At 39.4% G+C, this 27290-nt stretch overlaps 2 protein-coding genes and 5 long non-coding RNA genes across 8 annotated transcripts; all 7 read right to left on the bottom strand.

Moving 5' to 3' along the window:
* Window positions 1-1377: 1377 nt before the first annotated feature.
* On the bottom strand, window positions 1378-2469 carry LOC139349677 (uncharacterized). The gene is made up of 6 exons (XR_011603473.1): window positions 2399-2469; window positions 2232-2261; window positions 2070-2117; window positions 1928-1978; window positions 1720-1803; window positions 1378-1569 (listed from the first exon to the last, which is right to left on the bottom strand). It is a non-coding gene; the product is annotated as an uncharacterized lncRNA (long non-coding RNA).
* Window positions 2470-2598: 129 nt separating this feature from the next.
* Window positions 2599-3399, bottom strand: LOC139337795 (uncharacterized). Its single transcript, XR_011602543.1, has 5 exons — window positions 3352-3399; window positions 3168-3242; window positions 2985-3044; window positions 2751-2813; window positions 2599-2623 (listed from the first exon to the last, which is right to left on the bottom strand). It is a non-coding gene; the product is annotated as an uncharacterized lncRNA (long non-coding RNA).
* Window positions 3400-4254: 855 nt separating this feature from the next.
* Window positions 4255-6348, bottom strand: LOC139350219 (large ribosomal subunit protein bL25-like). Its single transcript, XM_070991464.1, has 9 exons — window positions 6309-6348; window positions 6127-6191; window positions 5791-5835; window positions 5523-5570; window positions 5388-5429; window positions 5142-5201; window positions 4880-5053; window positions 4493-4574; window positions 4255-4282 (listed from the first exon to the last, which is right to left on the bottom strand). Exons 2-8 carry the CDS (start codon window positions 6178-6180, stop codon window positions 4533-4535), a joined length of 465 nt encoding a protein of 154 aa, XP_070847565.1. The 5' UTR covers window positions 6181-6191; window positions 6309-6348; the 3' UTR covers window positions 4255-4282; window positions 4493-4532.
* Window positions 6349-7765: 1417 nt separating this feature from the next.
* ambn (ameloblastin) lies at window positions 7766-10546 on the bottom strand. Of its 2 annotated transcripts, XM_070971081.1 has the most exons (6): window positions 9470-10546; window positions 9228-9284; window positions 8728-8886; window positions 8561-8596; window positions 8387-8425; window positions 7766-8246 (listed from the first exon to the last, which is right to left on the bottom strand). In XM_070971081.1, exons 1-6 carry the CDS (start codon window positions 9581-9583, stop codon window positions 7953-7955), a joined length of 699 nt encoding a protein of 232 aa, XP_070827182.1. In that variant the 5' UTR covers window positions 9584-10546; the 3' UTR covers window positions 7766-7952. The 2 variants fall into 2 exon arrangements, with proteins under 2 accessions (XP_070827182.1, XP_070827191.1); XM_070971090.1 differs by lacking the exon at window positions 9228-9284.
* A 1278-nt stretch (window positions 10547-11824) lies between these two features.
* LOC139336822 (uncharacterized) lies at window positions 11825-12728 on the bottom strand. Its single transcript, XR_011602502.1, has 3 exons — window positions 12397-12728; window positions 12247-12282; window positions 11825-12092 (listed from the first exon to the last, which is right to left on the bottom strand). It is a non-coding gene; the product is annotated as an uncharacterized lncRNA (long non-coding RNA).
* A 6076-nt stretch (window positions 12729-18804) lies between these two features.
* Window positions 18805-19203, bottom strand: LOC139339446 (uncharacterized). The gene is made up of 3 exons (XR_011602656.1): window positions 19156-19203; window positions 18979-19043; window positions 18805-18852 (listed from the first exon to the last, which is right to left on the bottom strand). It is a non-coding gene; the product is annotated as an uncharacterized lncRNA (long non-coding RNA).
* Window positions 19204-23259: 4056 nt separating this feature from the next.
* LOC139339453 (uncharacterized) lies at window positions 23260-23658 on the bottom strand. Its single transcript, XR_011602657.1, has 3 exons — window positions 23611-23658; window positions 23434-23498; window positions 23260-23307 (listed from the first exon to the last, which is right to left on the bottom strand). It is a non-coding gene; the product is annotated as an uncharacterized lncRNA (long non-coding RNA).
* Window positions 23659-27290: the final 3632 nt, after the last annotated feature.

Below are 27290 nucleotides of genomic sequence, written 5' to 3'. Positions count from 1 at the left end.
GTCTCTTACCTCCCCGACACTGACAAAGGTTGGTCTTTGTTTTAAGAAACTGGCTTTCTATCTTGTGGCGTTCCACAAGGGTCAGTTATGGCACTCTTACAGTTTTCAATTTCCATGCGTGAACGTTCTTCATACATATGGTTTCTAAACACATTCACTCACATGTTTGCAAAAATAATAACAATAAAAAAACACCGCAATCACTCATAGTAATAATTGATGGGGCCTTGTGGAGTTTTCTTCTAAACAGACAATGTTTTGTTTACAGTTTCAGTCTTACTCAACAAAACACATTGTGTGAATTATTGGGCTCTAAAACTGTCTTCAATGCATTTTCTTCCTCACAAATCATTTGCAGAACTCATTATTTATCCAACATTGTTTACCTGCTAACAGCCCTCTTCTTTTTTGCCATTGCTGACACACTGCATCATACAACATTGCTTTTACCTTTCAATCAGTAGAATAGTGTGAAACCATTGGCAAAAATGTGTTTTGCATCCTCAAGATAAACAAAACAAGCACCATCTAACAGGGAAACAGCTTCAGAGTAGGGACCGAAAACTAGGGATCAAAAACTCAAAGTTTCTGCAAGTTGAGTTTTGTATCACATAGTTAAATTAATGGAAACCAATGGCTGCCTTGCAGGTTTGGAAAGATTTACATCATCCACAACACATATTCTATGATTATTTTCAGTGAACTAAAGCTGTGCGGAGCTGGTAGAGTTAGTCTATTGAGTAATAAGTTGATCAACAGAAAATGTATCTGTTTTGATAATCAGTTATCTTTGAAGTCATTTTTCAAGCCAAATGTCAAAATATTGAAAAGTTTCATCTTCTTAAATCTGACATTTTGCTTCTTTTCTGTGTTTTATAACACGATAAACTGGATACCCTTTAGCTTTGGACTGTTGATCAGACAAAACAGATGTTTGCTTGGGCTCTGGGAAATTGCAATGGGCACTTTTTACTATTTTCTGAGGTTTTATCGACCAAACAATTAAATGATTAATTGATAAAATAATCACCATGTAATCTCTAATGAAAAGAATTAGTCGTTCCATTTCAGTATTCACTTGCAGCTCTCATGCTGGGTTTTAGTATGAGAGCTGCAACAATAATTAAACAATACTTGTGAAATGCTGAGATTCTTTGAATAAACACAGAAATCCCCCAAATTGCTTGAAAACTTTTAATTCTTAAGGAAAATGACATTTAAGTTAAAATGAGTTAATAAACATATGAAGCACACCTGTTTTATACTGTGGAAATGCAGCATTACAGTGTACTTCAGCAACACATTAATGTTGGAAATCTATGAGGACTGTTAAGTAAAGCTGAAAATTCCTCAGAAGTCTGTTTCATTATGCAGATACTATAATTTATTTTACTATAGTAACATAATTCTTCACAAAAAAAGTGGTTATTTATGATCATGTTAGCATTTCATTTCCTTTAACTTTAAGCATATCCACGTGTTGCAGAAACAGATTCAGTTCAAACTAGGGAGCAAAATGTTTTTGTCTCCTTTTCCCGCCTCTCATCCGCTTCACGCCTTTGTCGGCATCTATGGAGACAAATATGCAATTTAAAGCAAATGTTATTAATTCATCACACTCATGACATTTGCTATATATTCACATCAATAGTCATTTCCACTGTGTGCAAACTCTGACCAACCTTTAACACATAAAGTAATAGATAGATTGATAAGTACCTGGCTTGTCTGTGTGGGCTGGTCCTGCTGGAGGGTTTGCAGGGGATCCTGGGATGGAAGAGGATTGGCGTCGAATGAGGGAATCTGAAAAAAAGAAAAAGAAAAAGAAAACTTCATGAGAGATCTGAGAGAAAAGGAAAGAAATACTCAGAATCAAGCAAAAAAACATTGAGATATTTGAGTTTGTTTGTTTTTTCCTTTTTCTCACATTTGGGATTTGCTGGGGAATATTTTGAGGTGGGTAATCAAATGGGAGCACCTGTGAAAAGAAAAATGAAAGTGTTAAATGTTATATATAAAAAAATATGACAATAAACCAAAAAAGGCATAATTTAGAATAAATATCTTACATTTGGCATGTGAGGGACGTTTGTCATAGGAGGCATGTTTGTCATTATCTGGAATACAAGCAAATACAAATATATAGAGCACCACACCATGTAAAATGATGCAGAGGTCATTTCATATTTACAGGATGCATTATACAATATTTCAGAGACTAAAATGTTTACCCTTTGCTGGGAGAAGTCATAGGGGTAGTACTGCAAATGAAAAAAGAAAAAACAGAAACATCAATAATGTTCTCTCAACAACTTGTTGATTGTACCAAATGTGCTTCAACAAGCAAAAATGAGTGTTTTCAGTTCCAGTAGTGTCTGTTTTCTGAAAAAACACTTACGACTTCCACACTCTGTCTGCCTGGTGGCTGAGGAATGGAGTATTTGATGAAACCATGAGTGGGAAAGGGCTACAGACAGAGAGAAAGGAAAAAGAAATGAAAATCAAATTTAAAGCAGTGACTGATTTGGTGATATTTTTGCCTTTTTTTTCCTAGACGAAGATGTAACGCGCATGTGCTGACCTGTCCAGGGCTTGATCCACCAGGAAATCTGTGGGGATAAATCTCAGAAAAAGAAAAAACAGAAATGAACTATAAGCATGTGTCATGATCACAGCTAGAGGAACATTTTTCAATAACAAATCTCAGTGAAATGAAAGCCTGCATATGAGCAACAAAGAGTTTGACATACTAGTTCCACACTGTAAGCGCCAGGTATTCCAGGTTGTGGTAGAGCTGTGAACGGGTTTTTCACCTGAATGCATGTAAAAACAACAGTGAATGCCACATAGCAGTGTGTCTGCTGTGCTTCATATCTGTATCACATGGAAGCTTTGCTCAGTCTTGTATGTGTATCCTTCATTTCTGCATGGTGAAAACAACAACCTGTGATGCAGAAGTTACAGAACACAATGTGCATGATTACCTGTGAGGGTGGTAGCTGTTGTCTGGAACCTGCGTAATGAGGCAGGTAATGAAAGAAGGACTGAAAGTAAGACCAAAACAGAATAATTAGATCAAAGAAGCATCACAACTTCGTCTGATTTAGATATTAGGAAAACATATCCCAAGATGTCCCAAGGGTTAAGTGAGCAACCTTAAAACTTACAGGTGCAGCTGAGGCTGAGCTAGCCAGACAGAGGCAGAGGATGGCCAATTTCATTTTCGCAGATTCTACCACGTCCTGCAGACACAGTTCATCATTACATTAATAGAAATCCAATCCAAGTCATGCCAGATGGCTGCCGTCAAAATGCGTGCACAAATTTATGTTGAAGTTTTTCATAACTCACCTTCTTTGAACAAAAACACCACTGGAGAGGATGATGAATGTCGTTGTATGGATGATGCCAATCGCATCTTCCACTGAGTTACTTTGTCTTTTATAGGGCACAAACTCACCTGAGAGCCAATCACAGTTGATGGGAGTGATGAGTAGGTACAGCGCAGGTGTCTAGTCTTCAGCTTTACTAAATGACCAGTGGTCAAATCCACTTTCTGTGTAATAGCAGACTTGGTTTGATTACACCGTCTAGAACAGTGCACACCTCCACTCTGCTTGCTCCTCATTCTGCCAGTATGACAGCGACAGCACTGAAGCTGCAATACTGTGTCTATTACTTGTGTAAATTAAATAGAAAATGTAATATTGTTGCATGCATATTAATTGTGTTTCACAGCAGAGCAGAACAATTTTACAGTGACAAGTCTGTCCAGGCAGCTGAGGATGCATATGTGCACAGAAGGTGGAATTAAACTCCATGTCCTCAGTTTTAACTAATTACACATTAAAAAATATGAAAGGGGTGTAAAAACATTACAAAATGCTAAATATGATTAAGTTTTGATGCAATCAGATAAGTGAAGTTTAGCAAAGGTATGTTTTTAACATCCGATATTTATGTTTGTCTGTTTGTTTTTGTTTTTTAAAAAAACAACCAGAGCAGAACAGATGAGTTATTGTTATTTATTTTGAAGCACAGTTATAGCAAATTTGATTGAAGAAACAATAATGCACGGTGACTCAAAGCACACTCATAATTCATTGCATAGCACCATTTTTTATTTCGAGACGTAGCATGTTTTCCAGGTTCTTTCATAGAAAACCTTTTTTGCTTTATATTGCAGAGCACCATTTTCTTTTCAAAGGCTTAGCATTGTATTTTTCATAGTTTAGGAAACATCAGGGTACTGGCTGGTCATCTCTCACTGGGTTCTGGTCACCTAAAGGAGGAGGTGAAGCAAATAGATCTTAACTGTTCCATATTCAGCGACTCGGTCACACAGAAAGAGAATATGTGATGCCCAGATTTTTTCATAAATGATTTTGTCAAAACCCCAAAGTTTGAACTATGCAATGAAACAGGACACTCTGTGTGTGTGTGTGTGTGTGTGTGTGTGTGTGTGTGTGTGTGTGTGTGTGTGTGTGTGTACCTGCCTATGCACAAACGTGTGCACATCCTGCTGACTTTGTTTAATCATCGTCATCATCATCATCTCCGGTGGGTTTGGCAGCCTGAAATGACAGAGGCTTCTGAGGAGCCAATCAGGACTGAGGATGGTCTCTCTCATGTCTGCTGATGAGTAGATATTTCTCAACACTTCAGCAGAAATGTTTGGATGACTGTTTCTCTGACGCAATACTCATTTATTAGAATGAACCCGTTGCCCTCATCACCACTTCAGCACAAGCAGCTGTTTGAATTTATTATTAAAATCAAGCAAACCATTTATACGGTCGACAGCTGACATAGACCAAGTCTTACTGATTCTTCAATTAACTTAAAATGGCTTAAAATACAGATCCATAGTCATTCTTACAGGGGCACTAGCAGCAATGATAGGTTCAACAGGGACAGCAGGGGCAGCAGGGGCAGCAGGGGCAGCGGGAGCAGCTGGTGCTGCTGGAGGTGCAGCAGCAACAACAGGATCAGCAGGAACAATAACAGGAGCAACAGCGGCAGCATTTGGCAGGTCAAAACCGAAGGGGTAGAACTGGAACAAGGGACAAAGTGAAAAAAGACCATCATTCAATAAAGTCACACAGTTTCTGTCAGAGAAATGAAAACCTGCAGGCACTGACCACATCCTTGGTGTCTCTGCCGTTTGGCTGGAGGATCTCCTGCTTGATGAAGCCCCGGACCTTTCAGTAAAAACACATGCAGGCACACACATGCACTTAAAAACTACAGTACCTCAGGCAGAATCTAGCTCCACTCTGTGGTCTCTGAAACGTATTTTAGTCGGACCATTTTTCTCTTTCATTCCATCTTAAATACAGTAAAGTACCGTACGCTCCTACTAATCAAAGCAATACTGTGTCACTCACAGGTCCGCCAAGAGGCTGTCTCTGGGCATCAACTGGCAGCAGCTGGAAATGAAAACAGTTAAGATTATCAAAAAAGAGTGACTGTTGAACAAAATTCATTAAAAAAGCAAATAAGCTCTATAAATAAGCTCTTACAACGTCCAGAGATTCGGGTGCGGCTCCAGCAGGAATAGCCTGGGCTGCCTGTGAATATAGGATTATTCATTTTAAGATGAGCATAGATTATGAGAAAAGGCAGCAAACTAGAAGTAAAAGAGCCAGCACCAGCCTCAGCTATGAAGACATTACCATCAGCGGTGAAGACATAATAGTACACCTGCGTGCAGAGCTTATTCGGTTTGAAAATGTGTCTTTTCCTGTGGTTTCTGTGCATGTTATACACCAGAGCTGTGTTTTACCATACCTGAGCCGGAGCGTAATGGATGTCAAACTCCATGAACATCTGCTGCTGTAAAGAAGATAAAATGCTGCAGAATTAATAATCAATAATTGAGACAAACTTAGCATTGCTGAATCATTCACCAACGACATTGATTATGCACAAGAAAAAGTTTGAATTTCTACAGTTCCAGGATCACTGAGGAACTGCTGATAAAGATTATGTGATATGATTGAAAGCTCCAAACAGCAACATGAACACTGAGGTAAGATTTTTTTTTTTTTTTTTTGGTCAAATATTTACACTTTACAATGCTAATATGCACGAGAGAGAAATAAGATGAAGAAATGATTTCCTTACGGGGGCACAGACAGCCAACCCAAGGATGCAGGCAGCAAGCAGGATGAATTTCATCTTGAATTAATCTGTCAAAGACATTTCTTGACTTATTAGACAATATTCACTGCATTACTTACATTTAAATGATCATTATTTTAAAATGTCCTCTAAGAGCCTCATATGATATTAGTCGCCTACATTACCTTTCCTTCCTGGCAGCACACGAGTACTGATGGATTGTTGAGGAGAGGTGTGAGTACAGGAGAGAGATTTACTCCTATTTATTTGCTGACAGAACAAAGGACGAGCAATCCTATGACATGTATTGGTGATATGCCAAGGATCTGATTTTTATGATTACAAAACTGGCAGCTGTACGTCTGTGAGATATCCCATAATACATTTTTGGCTTGAAATGCACATTAATCATATTTAATCCCTCGCTGATATGTTTTATCAGGTGCCCCCTTGCGACATCATTTACACTAAAAAAGGGCACAGGTGTTACATATGAATAGAGGTCAAATTTAGTTTATTATTAAACATTATGCTGTCATTCTGAAATATCCCATATTTTTACAGCCCTGGTGTGTACCTGCCATGATATATAGGTAATAGACTGTATTATAGCTGATTATGACTGGATGATTATTATGATTATGTTACAGTTGTGCCATTTATACATACATCCTTCATGATAATCACAACATGCACGAGGCCTCTCAAGACTTCCTATTTTCTACCCACACTGCACACTTGACTATAGACTGATTTAATGGCTTTGGTGGAACAGTAAATTGGTGACAGCTTGAAAAAACAGACCTCAAACAGCCATTCTGTATGTGATCGTGTGGGGACCCTTAAGTGCTGCTCGTGGGCCAAAATCCATTAACTGTGAAGAAAAGGACTCAGCGTGATGATTAGATAACATCTTAGATCACAGTGTCACTGGGCAGAAAACACTCTCCGACTCAAGGACTTTGAATAGAGGTAAATTAAAATTCTTAAACTGGAGAAGCTACTACACAATTGAAAACACACAATTGAAACACAATTAAAATTTAAAGACCAATTGCGGAAAATAAAGGTGTGTTTTCTTGATATGTGCCTTGAGTTTGCAGCAAAGTCTTCTGTCAGACAGCTTTGTCCCACTGTATGAGCATGATCAGGTTGTTGCTGAGAATCAATCCTCTCAGTTCTGCAAAGTGTTTTAGCATCTTTCATCTCATTGATTTGGTTGTACAGCATCTAACTTTGCCGTGTTGATTCAGCCTCACCACTATCATCAAACCCATTTTCAGCCTCTGCAGGCAGCTGATTTCAACTTAAAAGCTCTATTAAACCCAAAGAGGAGAGTGAAATATTGGATTTTTATCGATCAGATGGACAAAAACACCACTTCAAATCAATGTTAATGTTACTCAGTGTCTGCTGGATGTACAGCACGTTCGGCATATCAACTTAAAAGGTGATAATATGTCAATATTTTGTTCACAGCTTGTTTTCAGTGCGCCTAAGTGGTGAAAAAATCAGTTGCGCAGGTTACAAAATAAGAATATATTTTAGACTAAAATCATGAAAACAAGCCATTGATGCACATTATTTAAAAAGGGAAAACAATTCACAATTCAGACTTTGACTGTTGTTATTTTTTATTAGATATCATTAATTGAAAAGAAAAAAACTATTGTAACAAATGAAATAAAAGGTTCACAGATAATAAATTGCTAAAATATAATGGGAATGGGCATGAGAAACTTCAGTGACACACTGTTAGTCTGTGGATTTCATGAATAATGTGTTAAGTGTTGTCTCAGTATGAGTTAACTGTGTTGGTGGCTGCACACTCAGACATGGTTTCCCTGTGTGGGCTCGAGTTTGGGTTTTTGGACAGTGACTGTCTCCTGTGTTGGTCTCTCCAAACCTACAGGGACCCTATTAGCGTTTGGCTGTGGTCCCGAGCTGGCCGGCCCCTGTGTCTGTGGGACTCCAGCTGACGAGGTCCCCACAGTTGGCACGATGCCCTGCAGTTCTGGGTTTGTAAGCCCAACGGCCTGATTCACAGGCTGAACGACTGCTACGGATGGGTTTGTGAGCACAGTGGGCAGGTACACGCCCAGCTGTCCTACTTTAGCTGCCATCTGAAAGGGAGAAAAGAGGAAAGATGCTGTAAGAGGCAAGGGAGGGGGAAGCAACTGGATCGTCACAAGGATCACTGAGTTCACTGCGTAGACTGTTTGAACAAGCTGAGAGTTTGATAAAAATCTTGGCTTTGTGTTACCTCGAGTTCCTCTGAGCTAAGACTGCCAAGAACAGCATTCTAAAGAAAAGAAAAAAAAAAAAGATAGCAAATAAAAATAAATAAACTAAAACATAATGAGAAAGAAAATTATGAAACCAGACTGAGCATTAATCATGGTTATATCTAAGTTTACAGAGTGCATTTTGCCTTTACCGTGGGTTGCTGCAGCAAGTACACAATTACAGGATTCTGTGGGTGAAAATAATACGGTGTGAGGATATTGCAACATTTGCTTTCCCTTCTGCCTCATATCGAAGTAGAATATCTTATCCTTTTTTATTATATGAACAATGCATTCTGATTTAACTTTATTGAGACACCTGTTGTTGCTGAATTGGCTGAGGTGCATTTCCTGAGGGAGCAGCTCCAGAAGGTGTTTCTGCAGGTAACACTAGACTGTTCGGAGGCTGATTTGCTGGAGTTTGCTGAGTTTGTTGAAAAGGTGGTGCAAGAATCATTGGGAAACCATATGGGGAAAACTGGCAGAGACAGCAGACAGTTGGATACAAAGGATTACAATTACAGTATGACTTGCAGAAGAAAAGCATGCTGAAGGCAAAACAGCTTCCACCCAAGAGCCATAAATCAAGTGACAGACTGTGACAGAAGTACAGACCTCTTTATTTCCATAATACTGTCTGTTATAACCTGTTCACTGTCTGTTATGACCTGTTCACCTGTTGTACCTATCCAGTACAAGTTGACATGTAAGGAAAAACATTCTATCATGCACATAACAGTAAATGCAATACCTTTTGAAGAGTGTGGAATGATCCATCTCCAAAAAACACAGACAGTTTATTTCTTGATAATATCTTACCAGCTGATTGCTATGGGGTGATGAGAAAAGAGGAAAGTGCCTGTAAGGAGGGAACATCTGAAAATACAGCAACAAAACAAACTTAAAATGAGTTCTGATGCACAGAACACTGTTTCTAGGATTTATGCTATTCTTTATGCTATTCTTGCAAGTACAAAAATGATAATCAAATAATGAATGGATCTATGAGAGAGTTAAAAACATTGTTTTGTCTGTTGTATATTTTTCTTCTCCTGTCCTACCAGAGGCTGCTGTGGGAGTGTCGGCAGGTTAGCAGGTTGGAACCCGTGGACGCCCGGATGCGGATGGATGGTCATTGGACCGCCCCCTAGTGGAGACCAGGTGTAGTGCTGCATGAGAGGCAGGAACTGGGGGCCAGCCACTTGCTGGGGTGGTTGCTCCACGTCAGGGGAAAGCGGGGCTGGCGTCTGAGTGTCAGGCCTCTGGTTTGTGGCTTGGGTGGCTCCTCCTTGTGAAAGGAGGGAAGGAAGGACATTAGGACGGGTCTGAAAATATAAAAGAAAAATTTCAACACGATAATTGTCACAGCAGATTTCACATGATGTGAATGAAATAAAATATATTCAAATGTTTTTAAAATATAGTCAAGACTACTTACTGGTACTGCAGAGGCCATTATGGAAAAATACAACAGTAGGACTGTGATAATCATTTTGAAAAGAGAAAAAAAAAAAAATCAGTATGGTTTTGAAATTGGCTCCCACAAGATCATCGAAAGCTGAGAGGAATGTCCACTTAGAGCACTTGAGTAAATTCAGTGAAACACAGTGAGCGGGAGCATTGACTTATGCACTGCTCACAGAGCCAAACAACCAATGACAGAACAGACATGACAGACATGACTGAAGAAACAGACAAATTTTACCTAATCTTCTGGTTTGAATGAAACAATGACATGGGAATCCACTGCATTCCCTAAACTGCCTGTTTTCCTTCAATTATAATGCCGTAATGTCTACAGAAATGAATAAACAAGCATATATGAACCCAGGAGTTGTGGTTTTCCTGTTAGTCGGAGCACCTCTGGGTGCGGCTGATGTGTCAGTGTCTCATGTTGTAATTATAGTCAAAGCAAAAATGTATAACGTGCAACAAAACAGAAAAAGAGATGAATAAGGAAATGGTAGAAGAGAAGGTAATGTGCAGTTGTGAACCTTCGATAAGCATCAAATTCAAATTAGAAACATGATATGAAGGGTAATTAAATGAATGCAGCACACAAAGTAATCAGTGACTCTTAATACTCAGGATGTTTAATAAAATTTTGTGGTGTCTACTCACATGAGAGTACAATTGCCAACGAAGCTGACTTGGCGTATTTTTGGTAAAGCATGTCACAAAATGACATTTTACTCGATACATAAAACATTTCTGTTTAATCGATACCTCTTAGTAAAGCAACAAAGGGTTTATAATAGAGGGATGACTGGTTTAATTTGTTTTTTGCCAAACATTATAAGTGCTGAGTTATGAGACAAGTTGGTTTGGTAACAACACAGCAGGCTTGATACTCTTATTGCTGTCATTTTTAATTTTTTACAGCGAGATGCTCAACACATGACATTTCTGCCATGTTTGAGTCACATGCAGTTAATTCAGGGAAGTGTCAAAAATAAGTAAATCAACAGAAGATGCTACTATGCTACTAGATTAAAATATATTTCACCACAAAAACTATGGCAGCAATTATCCTGCTTCAAAATAAATCTTACGATACAAATTATGAAACGTGTAAAAGTTGCTTTTCAGTGCATGATTCAAAAGTATTGATTTTCACCAGACTCTGCATGTTGCTTCGCTGGTTTACATTATTTAACAAAGATTGTAATTTAAACATTCATAATGAGCAGCTGTGCAAAACCCAGTGGTTTGGTACAAATAGACCTCATAGAAGGACTGTAATTAAGTTGTACATTGAGAGACAGGTGTGTATCTGTGAGAACGTTAAGGCAGTCGTACATATTTTTGTCAAAGTTCCTGCGAACAAATGCTGCTAAGAGTTGGCAGTGCAGTGCGATGGATGGGAATATTAATGGAGATGCTGAGTCATGGTAAAAGTACAGTGTGACAGACTTCACTGATGAAGCAAAGAGTCAGGTATTAAAGGCTCAGCACTCATCCCTTTCTTAAGCTGTGTTGATACAGAGATGGTGATGTGTGTGCACACTGAGTGGATATTACAGCGGTGTGTCGTCAGCATCTCCCCACAGGTGTCTCCAGCACTGCGCCCAACCTGCAACAGAACTCATAATTACACCCTGATGTCGTCCCTGTCTGGATTGTATATGTTCCAAAACACAATATATCACTACATTCTTCAGGTTCTATACGGATTGCAGAAAAAAACAAACAAAAAAAACTGTTCAACGGCACACTATGCTGATTAAAATGCGATGAAAAATGATCAGGAGTGAACAGAAAACACATGTGACTGTGGAGAACCAATACTGAAATGTGGAAAAATCTATATTTTGTAAAAGTTAATCAAATCTGGTCTAAGCATGATTTCAGTATTGTAAAATATCACCACAATACATACATGCAAAAAAAAAGAAAAGAAAAAAGAAAATCACACACTACACTTTCTGCTGTTGGAGAAGGGAAGAAAAGTATTTTAATCTGCTGTCCCTTCTCTCACATCAGCACAGTTTATCCGCTGTCTCCTCGGCTCTCAGTGGTAGTGACAGCTGTGGTCTGTGGGGTTGTAGTTGGGGCTGGGGTTGTAGATGGAGGTGAAGGTGGGGCAGTAGGTGGCGGTGGTGGTGGCGGCAACAGACCAGGAAGCAGCTCCAAGAGTAAATTCCAGTTAATATGCGGCTTGAGCTGAGACCACTTATTGCCACTCTGCAGCAGGACAAAATGAACACGATAGAAGATTTTTTAAAAATCAAAGCTGTTTTGCTCTATTTTGACTTTATTTTGAAAATCATAGGATTAATTCAACTCTTACCTCATTGCTATCAGATTCGCTGCAATAACGATGAGAGTTTGTTCTTACCTCATTGCTGTCTGAATCACTGCTATCATGACAGTTCTGCAAAACATGTTAAATTAAATACTGATACTTTTCCATATTAGCTGAAAATGATTTAGAAGTTCTTAAGATATTAACAAGAAAATAGTACGTATCATTTATTTTTGTACTTACAACTACAGCAGAGTAGATCAAATAGAAAATCATCAGAAGAAAAAACTTCATCCTGCACTTCAATCTGTAGTTCAGATCCCTTGAAAATCAGAGCTGCCTGCTGCGACAAGTGTAAACAGCTGAATAACGACTAAAATATTAAACCTGTGTTTGTTACCTTCAAGCTGGTCGATCCAGGAAACTCCATTAGCTTTTAAAAAGCCTTCGTGTGCCCACATTGCTCTCACACTTTAAAGGTGTTACTTCATGTCAGATGTGGTTGGTCTCATGGCAGCCACCGGAGACAAAACCAAAATAGGCGTGAGCTCAATTTCATTACCCAACTAGACTGTGTTTCTGCAACATTAAAGGCCAGCATCCTGTTTATAATCCTCAGAGACTTAAAATATTTTCTGACGCATACTGAGCTGCATTAACCCATAAACCCAATTTGTACAGCTGATGAGACACACACACGCACACACACACACACACACACACACACACACACACGCACACACACACACACACACACACACACACACACACACACCTTCACTTGTTTCCTTTAAAGAAAAGAGTATTTGATTTCTGACTACAACACAGAATATTAACATGCTGTCACACGTTACAGTTATATTTGAAGAATAATTTCAAATGTTTGAGGTCAAAGTCAGGGAAGGCTGATGTTTTTGAAGCGCTCCGTTCTTACGAAACTGTAGTATGTGTTGCCCAGAGCTATATTTCCACCTGCAAAACAATACTTGCTCAATCCTTTCCAACTACCGTAATCATCCTGTTTACTCATGGTGGACCTCTTTTATTTCCTCTATAGCAGTCATTAAACTTTACGACCTGTTGCAAGTGTCACCCAGAGATTTTATGTTCGACTATTTAGAGATTTAAAAAGGGTTTATTTCCCAAAGTTGGGTGAGAGTGTGGAGATGAACACTGGTATTAATACTTTGATATATAAAAGCAGAAAAGTGATGGTTCAGATGGGAGAATTTATGAGAATTAGAGCCCAGTATTTGCTGTTATGTGCACCTTCAAACAGTGCTTTATAACAAACCTTGTAACTGAATCTGAAGCCAGAAAGTTTCTCCTGTTGTCACTTTGGTCTCAATATGATGCTAATTTGTTTTTCTATAGCTGCATTTTAAAACACCAATTTGTCCCCTGTCTTAAATTGCATCCACAAGCGCTAACCTTGAATTGAGGTGAAATAAATTTTCACTTTTGGTGCGCTGGATGAGGGAGAGAAGATGCCAAATAGTAAAATTCATTGCCTCTTTGCCTCTGAGAAGAGAAGAGATTCTTCAGGACAGACATCACAAACAGACGTTTTCCCTGAGGGACAAAAGCAAAATGAATCAAGATAAAATCTGATCATCACACCGCTCATAAGCAGCTCATAAAGATCATGTTGGCAGCAGGTTTAATGATGTGTGGTTTCCTGACACGCTATATGTTCGGTAATGCAGGAGTCACACAGTGTTCGACATGTGATAAAACTAGCAATTTTATTGTCTTTATAATCACAGCACACTGCCAAACTTTGTACAAACTAATGAGTGAGGATAACCTAAAGATCCCAAAGGTATGTTGAAACAACATTATGCAAGAATGGGGTTTTTTGCGAACTGACGCCCCCTACAGTTTCAGATTCACTGTGACACTTTCTGTGAAGACCGGGATGTTATGGGGCTTCATAGTGCATTATAATGCATTCATAATGACACTCATGAACACATAACAGTCATGAAACATTATACGTGTGACTTATGATGACTTTCAATTTCAAGTGTCTTGTGGATGCTCTTAACTATTATACATTATGACTGCCTATATCACCTATACAGCCTTCAGCAATCAACCACAGTAGAGATTCAGAGTATTCTATAAAAGTCCATGCAGTATCATGAGTTATCATTTATGTGTTAAGTGACGTGAATATTGATGCATCTATTATAATTTATGCTTCATCACAATGTTTCATGGTTGGTGGTAGGTTCAGTGTCATGCATTTTCATGCTCTCTTTCTAGAAATGTGATTTTCTGTATCTCTTCCTTTTCTGTTCAGCTGTTATTGTCATCTGTTCATGACACTATCCACTTTCCATTTATTCCACTCTTGTTTCTGGTGATATAAAATGTGTCTCTCTATAAGTGAGCAGCTTCACACTTCCTGTCAGGACACTGCGATAAGACCAGAGAGGAAAATGATCTCTTGTCATTTGGAAACTGCCACCATTTTTTTGTTTGTTTGTTTGTTTGTTTGTTTATATTTCCTTGATTAGAAAAACCCATAAAAATTTCAAATTATGGTGTTTTCAGCCCTGCTGTGAAATCAGGGTGAAGATGCATCACTGGAGGAAATCCAGTTTTACAGGAAACGAATTTTAGTACAACACAAGAAACAGCTGCTGACACGTGTCAGCCTAACCCTAACCCTAACCCTAACCCTAACTGTGCACAGTTTAGAAGAGCAGTGTGAAAGATTTCATTCAGCGGGAGACAGATTCAGTCATTACCGACAGAAAGTATCAAAACATGTCAAGATTTTTAATGAATTTTCTCTTTGAACTCCTGCAAGGTGCCTAGGTGCATATCTGACTTTTGTAAACAGTGTAATACCTGAAGTCAAGCGAGCAAGTGACACAGAACCAAGTGACACCGGAAAGCCTGCAAGCTAGCTTGACCTAGTTAGCTTTAGTTTGGCTGTACACTGGCCTGACCAACCCGTCCTCATCCCCTTAGCATCAAATACCACCACTTTGGCACATCCCTCGACATCTCATACAAGGGTACTTTGTGCATCTGTTTGAGACACAGTGCGGCTGACTTAACTACACCTAAGATGTGGATTTTGGGTGCGTTTTTTGGATTCCAGGCGGCAGTGGAAAGACAAAATGTCATAAAGAATAAAAGGATAGCCCTGTTGCATGACTGACATTAAATGCACTTCATGACAATGATGTTCTATGTATGCATGTTTCTTGTTTTGTGAGTACAAGGTGGTGTAGGTATATCCTGAGTCAGTCTTTTGTTGCTCCTTTCCCAACTTGTTTGAAACATGTTACTGGCATCAAATTCAGAATAAGCAGATATTTACAAAAATCAATGAATGGAGTAAAACATCGAATATATTGTTTTTGCTTTCAATTCAGCATCTCAACTTTTTGGGAATCGGGATTGTATACTGATGAAGCAACTTTGTTTTGTGCATCACCAACTTTAGCAAAGCTCAAAGTGAAAGTAGAGAATGTGGAGCTGCAGACCATCACTGAATGGGTGAAAATGAACAGATTAGTACTGAGCATTGTCAACACAAAATGTATCATATTTGGTAGTAGGAATGTTCTTGCTCATGCCACTGTGATCAACTTGTCTATAGACGGGACATCAGTTGAAAAGATCACTAAAACCAGATTGTTGGGTGCTAAATTAGATAACTTGCTGTCTTGAGCTGACCATGTTGATTACACTGTCTCCAAGATGGGAAGGGACATTGCTATTTCAAAGACATGTTCTGAATGTGTTCCATCTTCTGTTATGATTGATGTTGTTAGGTCACTTGGTCTGTCAAATCTGGAGTACCACGTCATCTGGTCAACTGCTGCTGAAAAATAATTTAAAAAACCCTTCAAATTGTACAGAACAGAGCTGCCAGATTAGCTCTTTATTGTGTTTTCCATATTAATGTGGGTGAGAAATTGAGTCAGGAGGATGACATAACCAACATCAGCAGTTGATTGCAGTTGTGTGTTTTTCCACTCATTGAAATTCCAGGTAGATGTGTAACTATGACACATATTACACATTTGTGAAATGTATTTATTTCTTCCACCAGGGTTTTCAGTCTGGCATACAGTACATACAGTCTTTTCTTTCTGCCAATCAGAGAAGACACAAGCTCACACACCTCATATGTTTTGCAATGTAACAATGTCATTACAAAACAGACAAACCAACAAATGTCCAAACATTTCTCTGTAACCCACATGTTGCCATTCAAAGGAATTAGAAGCATTGCGTTTGTTTGCTCTGTTGGTTTCATGCATAGATTAATGAATCACCCGGACAGCTATAATTAAATACCCTGTGGCCAGAGAAAAAGGGTGGATAGCAGTTCCCAGTTGTCGACTGATTGAATTATTCAAAAACAAATAGACTGGATATCCAGTAAGGAGATAACATTTAGGTACACTTAAGAGTACAGTATAGAATATAGATACAATATGTAGTAGGACTGCAGACACGTAAATATATAGTGATAAAGTACACATGAAAATGCTCCAGGTGCTAAAAGTTGCAAAACAACTCCAATTAATTTTATTTTATTTTATTTTGACCCTTTAAACTGTGAACTAAATCTCCATCTTCCTGCTTCACTGTAACATTCACAGAGTCAAAGATGAAATGTTTTATTACCAATTGTCCAAAATATATCTAAAATGTATCAGCCTATTAAATTAAGACATATTGGGATTTACATGTCAACACATGGTCATGCCTAAACAATTGAATAGATCCATGGCCACTGAATCCCAAAATATCATATCACTGCTGGACAGTACCAATGACAAGCTGGTCTGATAAAGCAGACCTTGACGGTGGACCATCGCCATACCAGACCTTCCTAGGTTAAAATAAGTGTGTGGCTGTTTGGTACGTTATATAACTTAAGTACATTATGCAAGTTTAAATACGTTTTTGTCTGGCCCATCTATCCACCATGTTCCTCCAAATGTGGACTTTCTTGCTGATTATACAATGTCACCTGACTTCATCCATTGCTCAGTTCATAATTACTACAGAGAATATATACATAAATAATGGTTGTATTAACCTGCTTGCAAGGTCCACCTACACAGCCGTTCTTCTGGTGAGGATTAACTCACATCAGTCTATATCACCTGGTAAATGTTTTTAATAATAATAATAATAATAATAATAATAATAATAATAATAATAATAACTGTAATTGTCATTTTGTAATTGGAAAAAATGTTCACTATACTTGACACAGATTTATTTACTAGAATCTTTCAGAGCTTGCGTGTGCGTGGTTTGTTATCTCTCAAAAGGCAATAGCTTTTTTTCTCTTTTGGGAGGTCTTTTTAGCCTTTATTATTTAAGCAAACCCGGCCACTGTGGTCAGGATGCAGTCTTACTACGTGCAGCACACGCTCCTGCAGCCTAGCCACCAGGGTGTCCCACAACAGGTTATGTTCTACTTCTGTATCATGTCATTCAAAGGCAGAGGTGTTAACTCTCATTGGATGTTGCATAGTCATTGTGTTGTGTAGCTGGGTGATTGAATTGTTCAGAGTTATTTTGCGTTGCACTGCGTTGAGTGTTTGATATGCAGTTCAAGTCCCTTGCACTTGTGTGTGGAGAAAAGCAGGTATCCGGCGCGTGTGAATATTCATGTTTGTGTGTGCGCGTGTGTGCAGTTGTGCTTGCATGGGCATGCTCAATTTAGGCACATTCGCAGGACAAACTGTTAGCTCAAACTGTAAGAACTCAACTCAAACCATTGCAGAAAAAGAATGAAAATCCTGACTCCCGAGGATCAGTTCCTCTTCCTCACCCTGACACATTTCCATCAAGTAAACTCAAGCTGGTTTGTCTTTATTCCCTGCAGCAGACACACTATAGGCATCAGCCCAACGATTGGCAGGTGATGTCACCATCATATGGAAGAGCTTCTGTCGGCTATGCATACACGTCTGCTTATAGCGGTGGCATCACCAACTGACTTTCAGTAATTTTATTTGAGACTGCAGCAGAACTTTAGCTTCAGAAAAGCTTGGGAAAATGAAACTTGTGTGGATGCAATCCTTGATCAGTAAAAGAGCTGAGCTACTGAAAAGCTATTTTACCCAGAAAACAGCAATGCTAATACCATGCCACTGAACGAGTAGCCCAAAAATAAATGTTTCCAATGTACAGATTTGCATTTCAGAAGTTTATTCAGTGGATACTACAGAGAATACAATGATTCTGACAGAATGATGACTGTGAAAACACAAACACATCATCACTGAAATTTAAAAAGAGAAAGAAGCAGTCTTCATGACAAACTGACACAAAACAAAGCTGATGTTAAAAATTAGTGTCATTCTATACTGTTGTCATTCATTTTCTGATCTCAAGGTCAGATTTTATTTTTTAGTAGTGGCTACAGTAGTTGTAGTAGGAGCTGCAGTAGTTGTAGCAGGCGCCGCAGTAGTTGCTGAAAGGCGTGAGAGGAGGGCAGAAAAGAGCTGTAGGAACAGCTGATTCTGATTCAGCAGAGTCTGTGATTCCTTCAATAAAATCAGAAACATTGATTGTCAGATATAAAGCAGAGAAGGGTTTTTTTAATGAATTTTACAGTAATTGATATTCAGGTGTTTTGAATATTGTAACGAAAGCACTCACCTCACTGGAGGAGTCTGACCGAGCAAATCGTTTGTGCGCCTTGTCCATCTGTAGAAAATCCACATTTCAGTCACACATTTGATATTGCCTGCATTATACTATCACAATAATAGTAATGGTATCAACATATAAGAACACTGGTATTGACACTGAGTATCAGAATGTTACACTTACAGGATGAGCCAGAGCGAGGCTCAGGAGGCATCCAAGCACAAATACGACCTTCAGCATGGTTACACCTGTTGAAAAGAAAGACTTGTTCAGATGAACAGCTCTTCCAAAATATCACCAAAATCACCATTCCACCAGCCTCATACAGAAAACAGAGAGAACAAAGATTCACATAACTACCTTTAAGTCCTCACAATATCAGCCGACTGTCTCGCAGATGGTGCAGGAGGTTGTTGCAGTGTTGCTCTGAATGTTGAGCTTTTCTTATATACAGTTACAGGAGTGGCTGTCATTTCATCAGCATACAGCATTGTTGGGAAAATGCAATCATTAGGAAATCTTCCACCCCCACATTTCAAGGTGAGGAAATAGGCAGGTCAGGTAATTAACAGATCCTGGAGGCACACCTGGAGACTATGATAGGTACACTATATTTAATAACTCATTCAAGAAAAAAATGCATTACTATCAACTGGACTTTTTCCAAAGTCCTAGCTCATTTTTGTAACTTGTTATGTATTTTTTTTTCTTTCTTTTGACTGTCCTTATCCCACCTGCATGATATCCCTTTGTCTATTGAAAACCAACTATGACACAAGTGCCCATCAAAATGTACAAATGATCAGTGATAATCACTCAAAACATTCCTATACTGCAGTATTCCAGTTTAAGGTTGTAAAAAATATTGCTTATAATTTTACACACACATATACAGCAGGAAATTGTAATAAATAAAACTTTGTCTATTTACATATGAAGTGATTTGATTCTAACTTTTTGCTCTTGTTTCAAAAGCTTTTTTCTTTGAAAATATTAGATATGTACTCTCTCAATAATGTCTGCTGCTCAGTGTATCCGTCAATGAATGGATAGACTCCATATGTTTCAAATGCTGTTGCAGAAATATACGTTATGTGCTTTTATCCAAAATGAAAGTACGATAAAAATATGCAATCTCATTTAAAAATTGCAACATTTTAAAAAATATAGCAACAACAGGAGAGCAACATAGAAACAGAAAGGGTAGAAGAAATTCTTGAGAAACATGAATAGACCCCAGATGGAAAAAAAAAAAAAAAAGACTTTTATGTCCGCTTTTAAAGAGAAAATCTACCTCAACTCTTCCAATCAGCTGTCAAAGGTGTCTTGGTTCTCTATTCACCCTAAATTTGTGAAATATGGTGAAATTGCATCCACTCTCCACGCAAGACAAATCTAATTAAATCTTTGGAAACAGAGGTGTTCACTGAACATCATTCATGTGCACGGCTTAGCACGAAAAGTTGAGCAAAGTTCTGCTAAACCCTCTGTTTACTTCCTGCCTGAAACTTTGATGAGCTTCCAAGGTCAGAGTGCCTGCACCGGCATCTGGCCTCATCTGACGCAGTGTGGTTGATCAACTCAGCAGCTGGTGTGTGAGTCGTTGTTGCACTCAGCTCTGAAGTAAGAAGGAGGTGTTGTATTTTGGCCAGCTCACTGCATCATATTTTGGGATTTGGTGGGGCCATAAAAATTTGGGGAATTAGGGAGGGCATGTATGATTTAATATCTAATTTCCCATGCTGTTTATTTTTATTGTAATTGCAGTTTCTATTTCAGTTTCAGTTAAGTGTATCAGGTCCTGCATCAGGCCCCAGAAGGACCTGGGCCCAATGTGGAATCCTTGCAGACTCCCCTGACCTCCAAAGAAACTGAGGTCCGCTGTATTTTATTTCATCAGCTGTAGAGATCAGGTCATTTCTCACCACTTGCAAGAAGTTATTGTTGTATTCCAGCAGGTTTGTGTTATTACTGCTACTGACTACTACAAGGGGCACTATTTTCGACTCCACTGGTGCGGCGCAGGCACGGCGCAAAGTCAGGTCCGCTTCTCCAATGGGGCGTGGCAGCGTAGACTTTGGTATTTTCGTGCACTGCACTGCCGGCACATCTCCTCCCCCTTCTCATCTCAGTCCCACCCAGCGGCGCAACTCGGAAAGAGGGAGGGGAGAAGGCGTGGAGTGGGTTTGACACAGCCGAGTCACCAATCACACCAGCTCCTTGCCTCACCTTTAAAAACGCCATTGGCGAGGCGCATGGCAAGTTTCGAGGATGACTGAGCCCACGCAGGAAAGTGTCCAACGCCCAAACTTCTCCCAGGAGGAGACTGACGTCACTTATGTCTAAATATGAGGTCCTTAGATGGTAAATCCTCCTCCTCCTCCTCCTCCTCATCCTCCTCAAAGCAATGATGTATTCCATCTTTGCAGATAACATTAAGCATTACTATGATTACATTTGTATTTGGAATGAAATGACGTGTGTAATAGCGGACAACGATCATCACTTACGTTTTTTCCATGTGTCTGTCTCTCTCTTTCTCTCAAGTGCTCTGAGATAGATGCAGTATATATGCTCTGTAGGATGCCACGGCTGTTTCTGGTTGGCACAGCGACGTTTCACACCAAACCAGCTCCTCAAAGGGAGCGAATGCAGCCATATTCAGCCAGTAGAAGTGGGTGAAAACTAGGGTTCAGAAATGAAAATAAGGGATGTCCACCACAGCTCCTGGGGGCCATGACCACCATGGGCCCGACTCCCGTGGGGTGGGGTGCCCGCAGCAGTGGTATGTTTTATTTTGTGCCACTGTTTTTAGTAAAGGGGAGATCAAGAAAGCAATTAGTCATACTTAAAATTTGAAATGCTTTATTACCAATGAACACATTCTTTATTGTGCAACATTGTTGCATGTAAAGTGCTGTTAATTAGGTTACATAAAGCCGTAATTACATGCATCCCTATTTAACGTACAATGAGGAAAATATATAAATATATAAAGTGCCATATGCACACAACTTAGTTATTGCACAATCAGTTAACCTAGTTAATGATATACTGTATGATCTACCACATGGCAGTAGCACTTATATTGGCTAATACTACTGTATAAATGATCATTCATTCGATTCAATAAAAACTCAGCATCCTAAACAATCAATCAAACCACAATAGTCTCCTAAAATAGGCTATGCCCATGCACTGACATATTCTGGCAAAAGCACAGCCAGATAGGAAATTGAATCAATCATGAGTCATGACATAATGTCCCATACCATATCAGTCTCAGGAGATGATTGGGGTATGAAGAACTGTGACACTGACGCTTGGGTCTTCTGCGTTCTTACGTGCCTGCAGTGTTGCTCTCCTGATGCATGCTGTCTGATGTCAGTCAGCCCACCGTGAATCACTGAAATATTGACATATTTTATAATTTACCTTGTAATCATCTCCACTGACGCTGTCCAGCTAAGGATGTGCCTCTTCCCACTCACGTCTGTACTTTTGCAAGCGTTTTCGCTTTTGAGGACGTGGTGGAGTATCGGGTGTAGTCGACATTTTTAAAAGGCGCGGGTGTTGTGAGCAGCGCCGGTGTGTGATGTCTGACTCCCGAGGATCAGTTCCTCTTCCTCACCCTGACACATTTCCATCAAGTAAACTCAAGCTGGTTTGTCTTTATTCCCTGCAGCAGACACACTATAGGCATCAGCCCAACGATTGGCAGGTGATGTCACCATCATATGGAAGAGCTTCTGTCGGCTATGCATACACGTCTGCTTATAGCGGTGGCATCACCAACTGACTTTCAGTAATTTTATTTGAGACTGCAGCAGAACTTTAGCTTCAGAAAAGCTTGGGAAAATGAAACTTGTGTGGATGCAATCCTTGATCAGTAAAAGAGCTGAGCTACTGAAAAGCTATTTTACCCAGAAAACAGCAATGCTAATACCATGCTACTGAACGAGTAGCCCAAAAATAAATGTTTCCAATGTACAGATTTGCATTTCAGAAGTTTATTCAGTGGATACTACAGAGAATACAATGATTCTGACAGAATGATGACTGTGAAAACACAAACACATCATCACTGAAATTTAAAAAGAGAAAGAAGCAGTCTTCATGACAAACTGACACAAAACAAAGCTGATGTTAAAAATTAGTGTCATTCTATACTGTTGTCATTCATTTTCTGATCCCAAGGTCAGATTTTATTTTTTAGTAGTGGCTACAGTAGTTGTAGTAGGAGCTGCAGTAGTTGTAGCAGGCGCCGCAGTAGTTGCTGAAAGGCGTGAGAGGAGGGCAGAAAAGAGCTGTAGGAACAGCTGATTCTGATTCAGCAGAGTCTGTGATTCCTTCAATAAAATCAGAAACATTGATTGTCAGATATAAAGCAGAGAAGGGTTTTTTTAATGAATTTTACAGTAATTGATATTCAGGTGTTTTGAATATTGTAACGAAAGCACTCACCTCACTGGAGGAGTCTGACCGAGCAAATCGTTTGTGCGCCTTGTCCATCTGTAGAAAATCCACATTTCAGTCACACATTTGATATTGCCTGCATTATACTATCACAATAATAGTAATGGTATCAACATATAAGAACACTGGTATTGACACTGAGTATCAGAATGTTACACTTACAGGATGAGCCAGAGCGAGGCTCAGGAGGCATCCAAGCACAAATACGACCTTCAGCATGGTTACACCTGTTGAAAAGAAAGACTTGTTCAGATGAACAGCTCTTCCAAAATATCACCAAAATCACCATTCCACCAGCCTCATACAGAAAACAGAGAGAACAAAGATTCACATAACTACCTTTAAGTCCTCACAATATCAGCCGACTGTCTCGCAGATGGTGCAGGAGGTTGTTGCAGTGTTGCTCTGAATGTTGAGCTTTTCTTATATACAGTTACAGGAGTGGCTGTCATTTCATCAGCATACAGCATTGTTGGGAAAATGCATTCATTAGGAAATCTTCCACCCCCACATTTCAAGGTGAGGAAATAGGCAGGTCAGGTAATTAACAGATCCTGGAGGCACACCTGGAGACTATGATAGGTACACTATATTTAATAACTCATTCAAGAAAAAAATGCATTACTATCAACTGGACTTTTTCCAAAGTCCTAGCTCATTTTTGTAACTTGTTATGTATTTTTTTTTCTTTCTTTTGACTGTCCTTATCCCACCTGCATGATATCCCTTTGTCTATTGAAAACCAACTATGACACAAGTGCCCATCAAAATGTACAAATGATCAGTGATAATCACTCAAAACATTCCTATACTGCAGTATTCCAGTTTAAGGTTGTAAAAAATATTGCTTATAATTTTACACACACATATACAGCAGGAAATTGTAATAAACAAAACTTTGTCTATTTACATATGAAGTGATTTGATTCTAACTTTTTGCTCTTGTTTCAAAAGCTTTTTTCTTTGAAAATATTAGATATGTACTCTCTCAATAATGTCTGCTGCTCAGTGTATCCGTCAATGAATGGATAGACTCCATATGTTTCAAATGCTGTTGCAGAAATATACGTTATGTGCTTTTATCCAAAATGAAAGTACGATAAAAATATGCAATCTCATTTAAAAATTGCAACATTTTAAAAAATATAGCAACAACAGGAGAGCAACATAGAAACAGAAAGGGTAGAAGAAATTCTTGAGAAACATGAATAGACCCCAGATGGAAAAAAAAAAAAAAAGACTTTTATGTCCGCTTTTAAAGAGAAAATCTACCTCCACTCTTCCAATCAGCTGTCATCAGCAATTCCATCTGCAGAGTGTGCCCACACTCCAGGCGGCACTGGTACTCCCATTCCCTTGTATGCCCTCTGAATGACGTGTTGCAGTGGGACAGCCTAACAGTGGTTCACTGAAAGCGTGGATAGACTGCAACTTTTTGTGACTAAATTTGAACAAAACTGTTGATGACATAGTGACTCTGGATGGGATTACACTGTCCTCCAGCACCACTGTAAGGAATCTGCGAGGTTCCTTTGATCAGGATATGTTTTTTAACTGTCATGTAAAACAAATTTCAAAGCCTGCCTTTTTCACTGACATAACATTGTTAAAATCAGGCATCTCTTGTCTCAAAATGATGCAGAAAAACTAGTCCAGGTATTTGTCACTTCCAGGCTGGATTTTTGAAACTCCTTATTCTCAGGCTGCGCTAATACATTACTATATACTGCCAAGCTGATCCAGAATGCTGTGGCATGTGTCCTGACAAAAACAAGGACAAGAGATCGTATTTCTCCCAAATTATCTCCTCTGTACTGGCTCCCTGTCAAAATCTAGAATTGACCACCAATGTCAATCTTGCTTTCAACCTTGGTTGGATTGAGAGCTGTAATAGAATATCTATCCAATAATATTTATGAGAAATATCTTTCTACACATATTCATTCAATTTTCATGCAATCTAAGAAAAACACACATATTTGGCCCATGTTTTGCATTTATGAAGTTTATTTAGCAGATACTACAGAGAATACAGTGATTTTGATCTATATGTCTAGGAAGTAGATTGGCAAATGTGAAAACACATTCACCGTTGAAATTTGGAAAGAGAAAGAAGCAGTCTTTATGACAGATTGACACAAAAATGTGTTAAAAATCAGTGTCAATGGCAATAGACGCTGTCATTCATTCATTCATCACTGCCGGAGAAGGGCCAATAGTAACTGGATTAACTGCTCCCGTTGGGACAGTGTAGTTGTTGGTACAGCTGTAGTAGTTGTTGGTGCAGCTGTTGTAGTAGTTGTTGGTGCAGCTGTTGTAGTTGTTGGTGCAGCTGTTGTAGTAGTTGGTGCAGCTGTTGTAGTAGTTGGTGCAGCTGTTGTAGTTGTTGGTGCAGTTGTTGTAGTAGTTGTTGCAGCTGTTGTAGTAGTAGTTGTTGCAGCTGTTGTAGTAGTTGTTGCAGCTGTTTTAGTAGTAGTTGGTGCAGCTGTTGTAGTAGTTGTTGCAGCTGTTATAGTAGTTGGTGCAGCTGTTGTAGTAGTTGTTGGTGCAGCTGTTGTAGTTGTTGTTGCAGCTGTTGTAGTAGTTGTTGGTGCAGCTGTTGTAGTAGTTGTTGCAGCTGTTGTAGTAGTAGTTGTTGCAGCTGTTGTAGTAGTTGTTGCAGCTGTTCTAGGAGTAGTTAGTGCAGCTGTTGTAGTAGTTAGTGCAGCTGTTGTAGTAGTTGGTGCAGCTGTTGTAGTAGTTGTTGGTGCAGCTGTTGTAGTAGTTGTTGGTGCAGCTGTTGTAGTAGTGGGTGCAGCTGTTGTAGTTGTTGGTGCAGCTGTTGTAGTAGTGGGTGCAGCTGTTGTAGTTGTTGGTGCAGCTGTTGTAGTAGTGGGTGCAGCTGTTGTAGGAGTTGTTGCAGCTGTTGTAGTAGTTGTTGGTGCAGCTGTTGTAGTAGTTGGTGCAGTTGTAGTAGTTGTTGGTGCAGCTGTTGTAGTAGTTGTTGCAGCTGTTGTAGTAGTAGTTGTTGCAGCTGTTGTAGTAGTTGTTGCAACTGTTTTAGTAGTAGTTGGTGCAGCTGTTGTAGTAGTTGTTGCAGCTATTATAGTAGTTGGTGCAGCTGTTGTAGTAGTTGTTGGTGCAGCTGTTGTAGTTGTTGTTGCAGCTGTTGTAGTAGTTGTTGGTGCAGCTGTTGTAGTAGTTGTTGCAGCTGTTGTAGTAGTAGTTGTTGCAGCTGTTGTAGTAGTTGTTTCAGCTGTTCTAGGGGTAGTTAGTGCAGCTGTTGTAGTAGTTAGTACAGCTGTTATAGTAGTTGGTGCAGCTGTTGTAGTAGTTGTTGGTGCAGCTGTTGTAGTTGTTGGTGCAGCTGTTGTAGGAGTTGTTGCAGCTGTTGTAGTAGTTGTTGGTGCAGCTGTTGTAGTAGTTGGTGCAGTTGTAGTAGTTGTTGGTGCAGCTGTTGTAGTAGTTGTTGCAGCTGTTGTAGTAGTTGTTGCAACTGTTTTAGTAGTAGTTGGTGCAGCTGTTGTAGTAGTTGTTGCAGCTATTATAGTAGTTGGTGCAGCTGTTGTAGTAGTTGTTGCAGCTGTTGTAGTAGTAGTTGGTGCAGTTGTTGTAGTAGTTGTTGGTGCAGCTGTTGTAGTTGTTGGTGCAGCTGTTGTAGTAGTTGTTGGTGCTGCTGTTGTAGTAGTGGGTGCAGCTGTTGTAGTTGTTGGTGCAGCTGTTGTAGTAGTGGGTGCAGCTGTTGTAGTTGTTGGTGCAGCTGTTGTAGTAGTTGGTGCAGCTGTTGTGGTCGTTGGTGCAGCTGTTGTAGTAGTGGGTGCAGCTGTTGTAGTTGTTGTTGGTGCAGCTGTTGTAGTAGTTGTTGGTGCAGCTGTTGTAGTAGTTGTTGGTGCAGCTGTTGTAGTAGTTGTTGGTGCAGCTGTTGTAGTAGTGGGTGCAGCTGTTGTAGTTGTTGGTGCAGCTGTTGTAGTAGTGGGTGCAGCTGTTGTAGTTGTTGGTGCAGCTGTTGTAGTAGTGGGTGCAGCTGTTGTAGTTGTTGG

This window comes from Chaetodon trifascialis, chromosome 2 (assembly GCF_039877785.1).
Source record: "Chaetodon trifascialis isolate fChaTrf1 chromosome 2, fChaTrf1.hap1, whole genome shotgun sequence".
NCBI lineage: Eukaryota > Metazoa > Chordata > Actinopteri > Chaetodontiformes > Chaetodontidae > Chaetodon > Chaetodon trifascialis.
This window is presented reverse-complemented; position numbering and strand designations above follow the sequence as displayed.

Excerpts from the sequence above, each read along its gene's own strand:
- LOC139350219 (XM_070991464.1), bottom strand. The coding sequence starts at position 6,180 with ATGAAATTCATCCTGCTTGCTGCCTGCATCCTTGGGTTGGCTGTCTGT. Across the intron at positions 5,054-5,141 it reads GCAGAGACACCAAGGATGTG|TTCTACCCCTTCGGTTTTGA; the intron begins GTCAGTGCCTGC and ends CCCTTGTTCCAG. Across the intron at positions 4,575-4,879 it reads TCATTGCTGCTAGTGCCCCT|GCTGCCAAACCCACCGGAGA; the intron begins GTAAGAATGACT and ends CTGTCATTTCAG.
- ambn (XM_070971081.1), bottom strand. The coding sequence starts at position 9,583 with ATGCAGCACTACACCTGGTCTCCACTAGGGGGCGGTCCAATGACCATC. Across the intron at positions 9,285-9,469 it reads CACTCCCACAGCAGCCTCTG|ATGTTCCCTCCTTACAGGCA; the intron begins GTAGGACAGGAG and ends CTGTATTTTCAG. Across the intron at positions 8,247-8,386 it reads TTAGCTCAGAGGAACTCGAG|ATGGCAGCTAAAGTAGGACA; the intron begins GTAACACAAAGC and ends TCTCCCTTTCAG.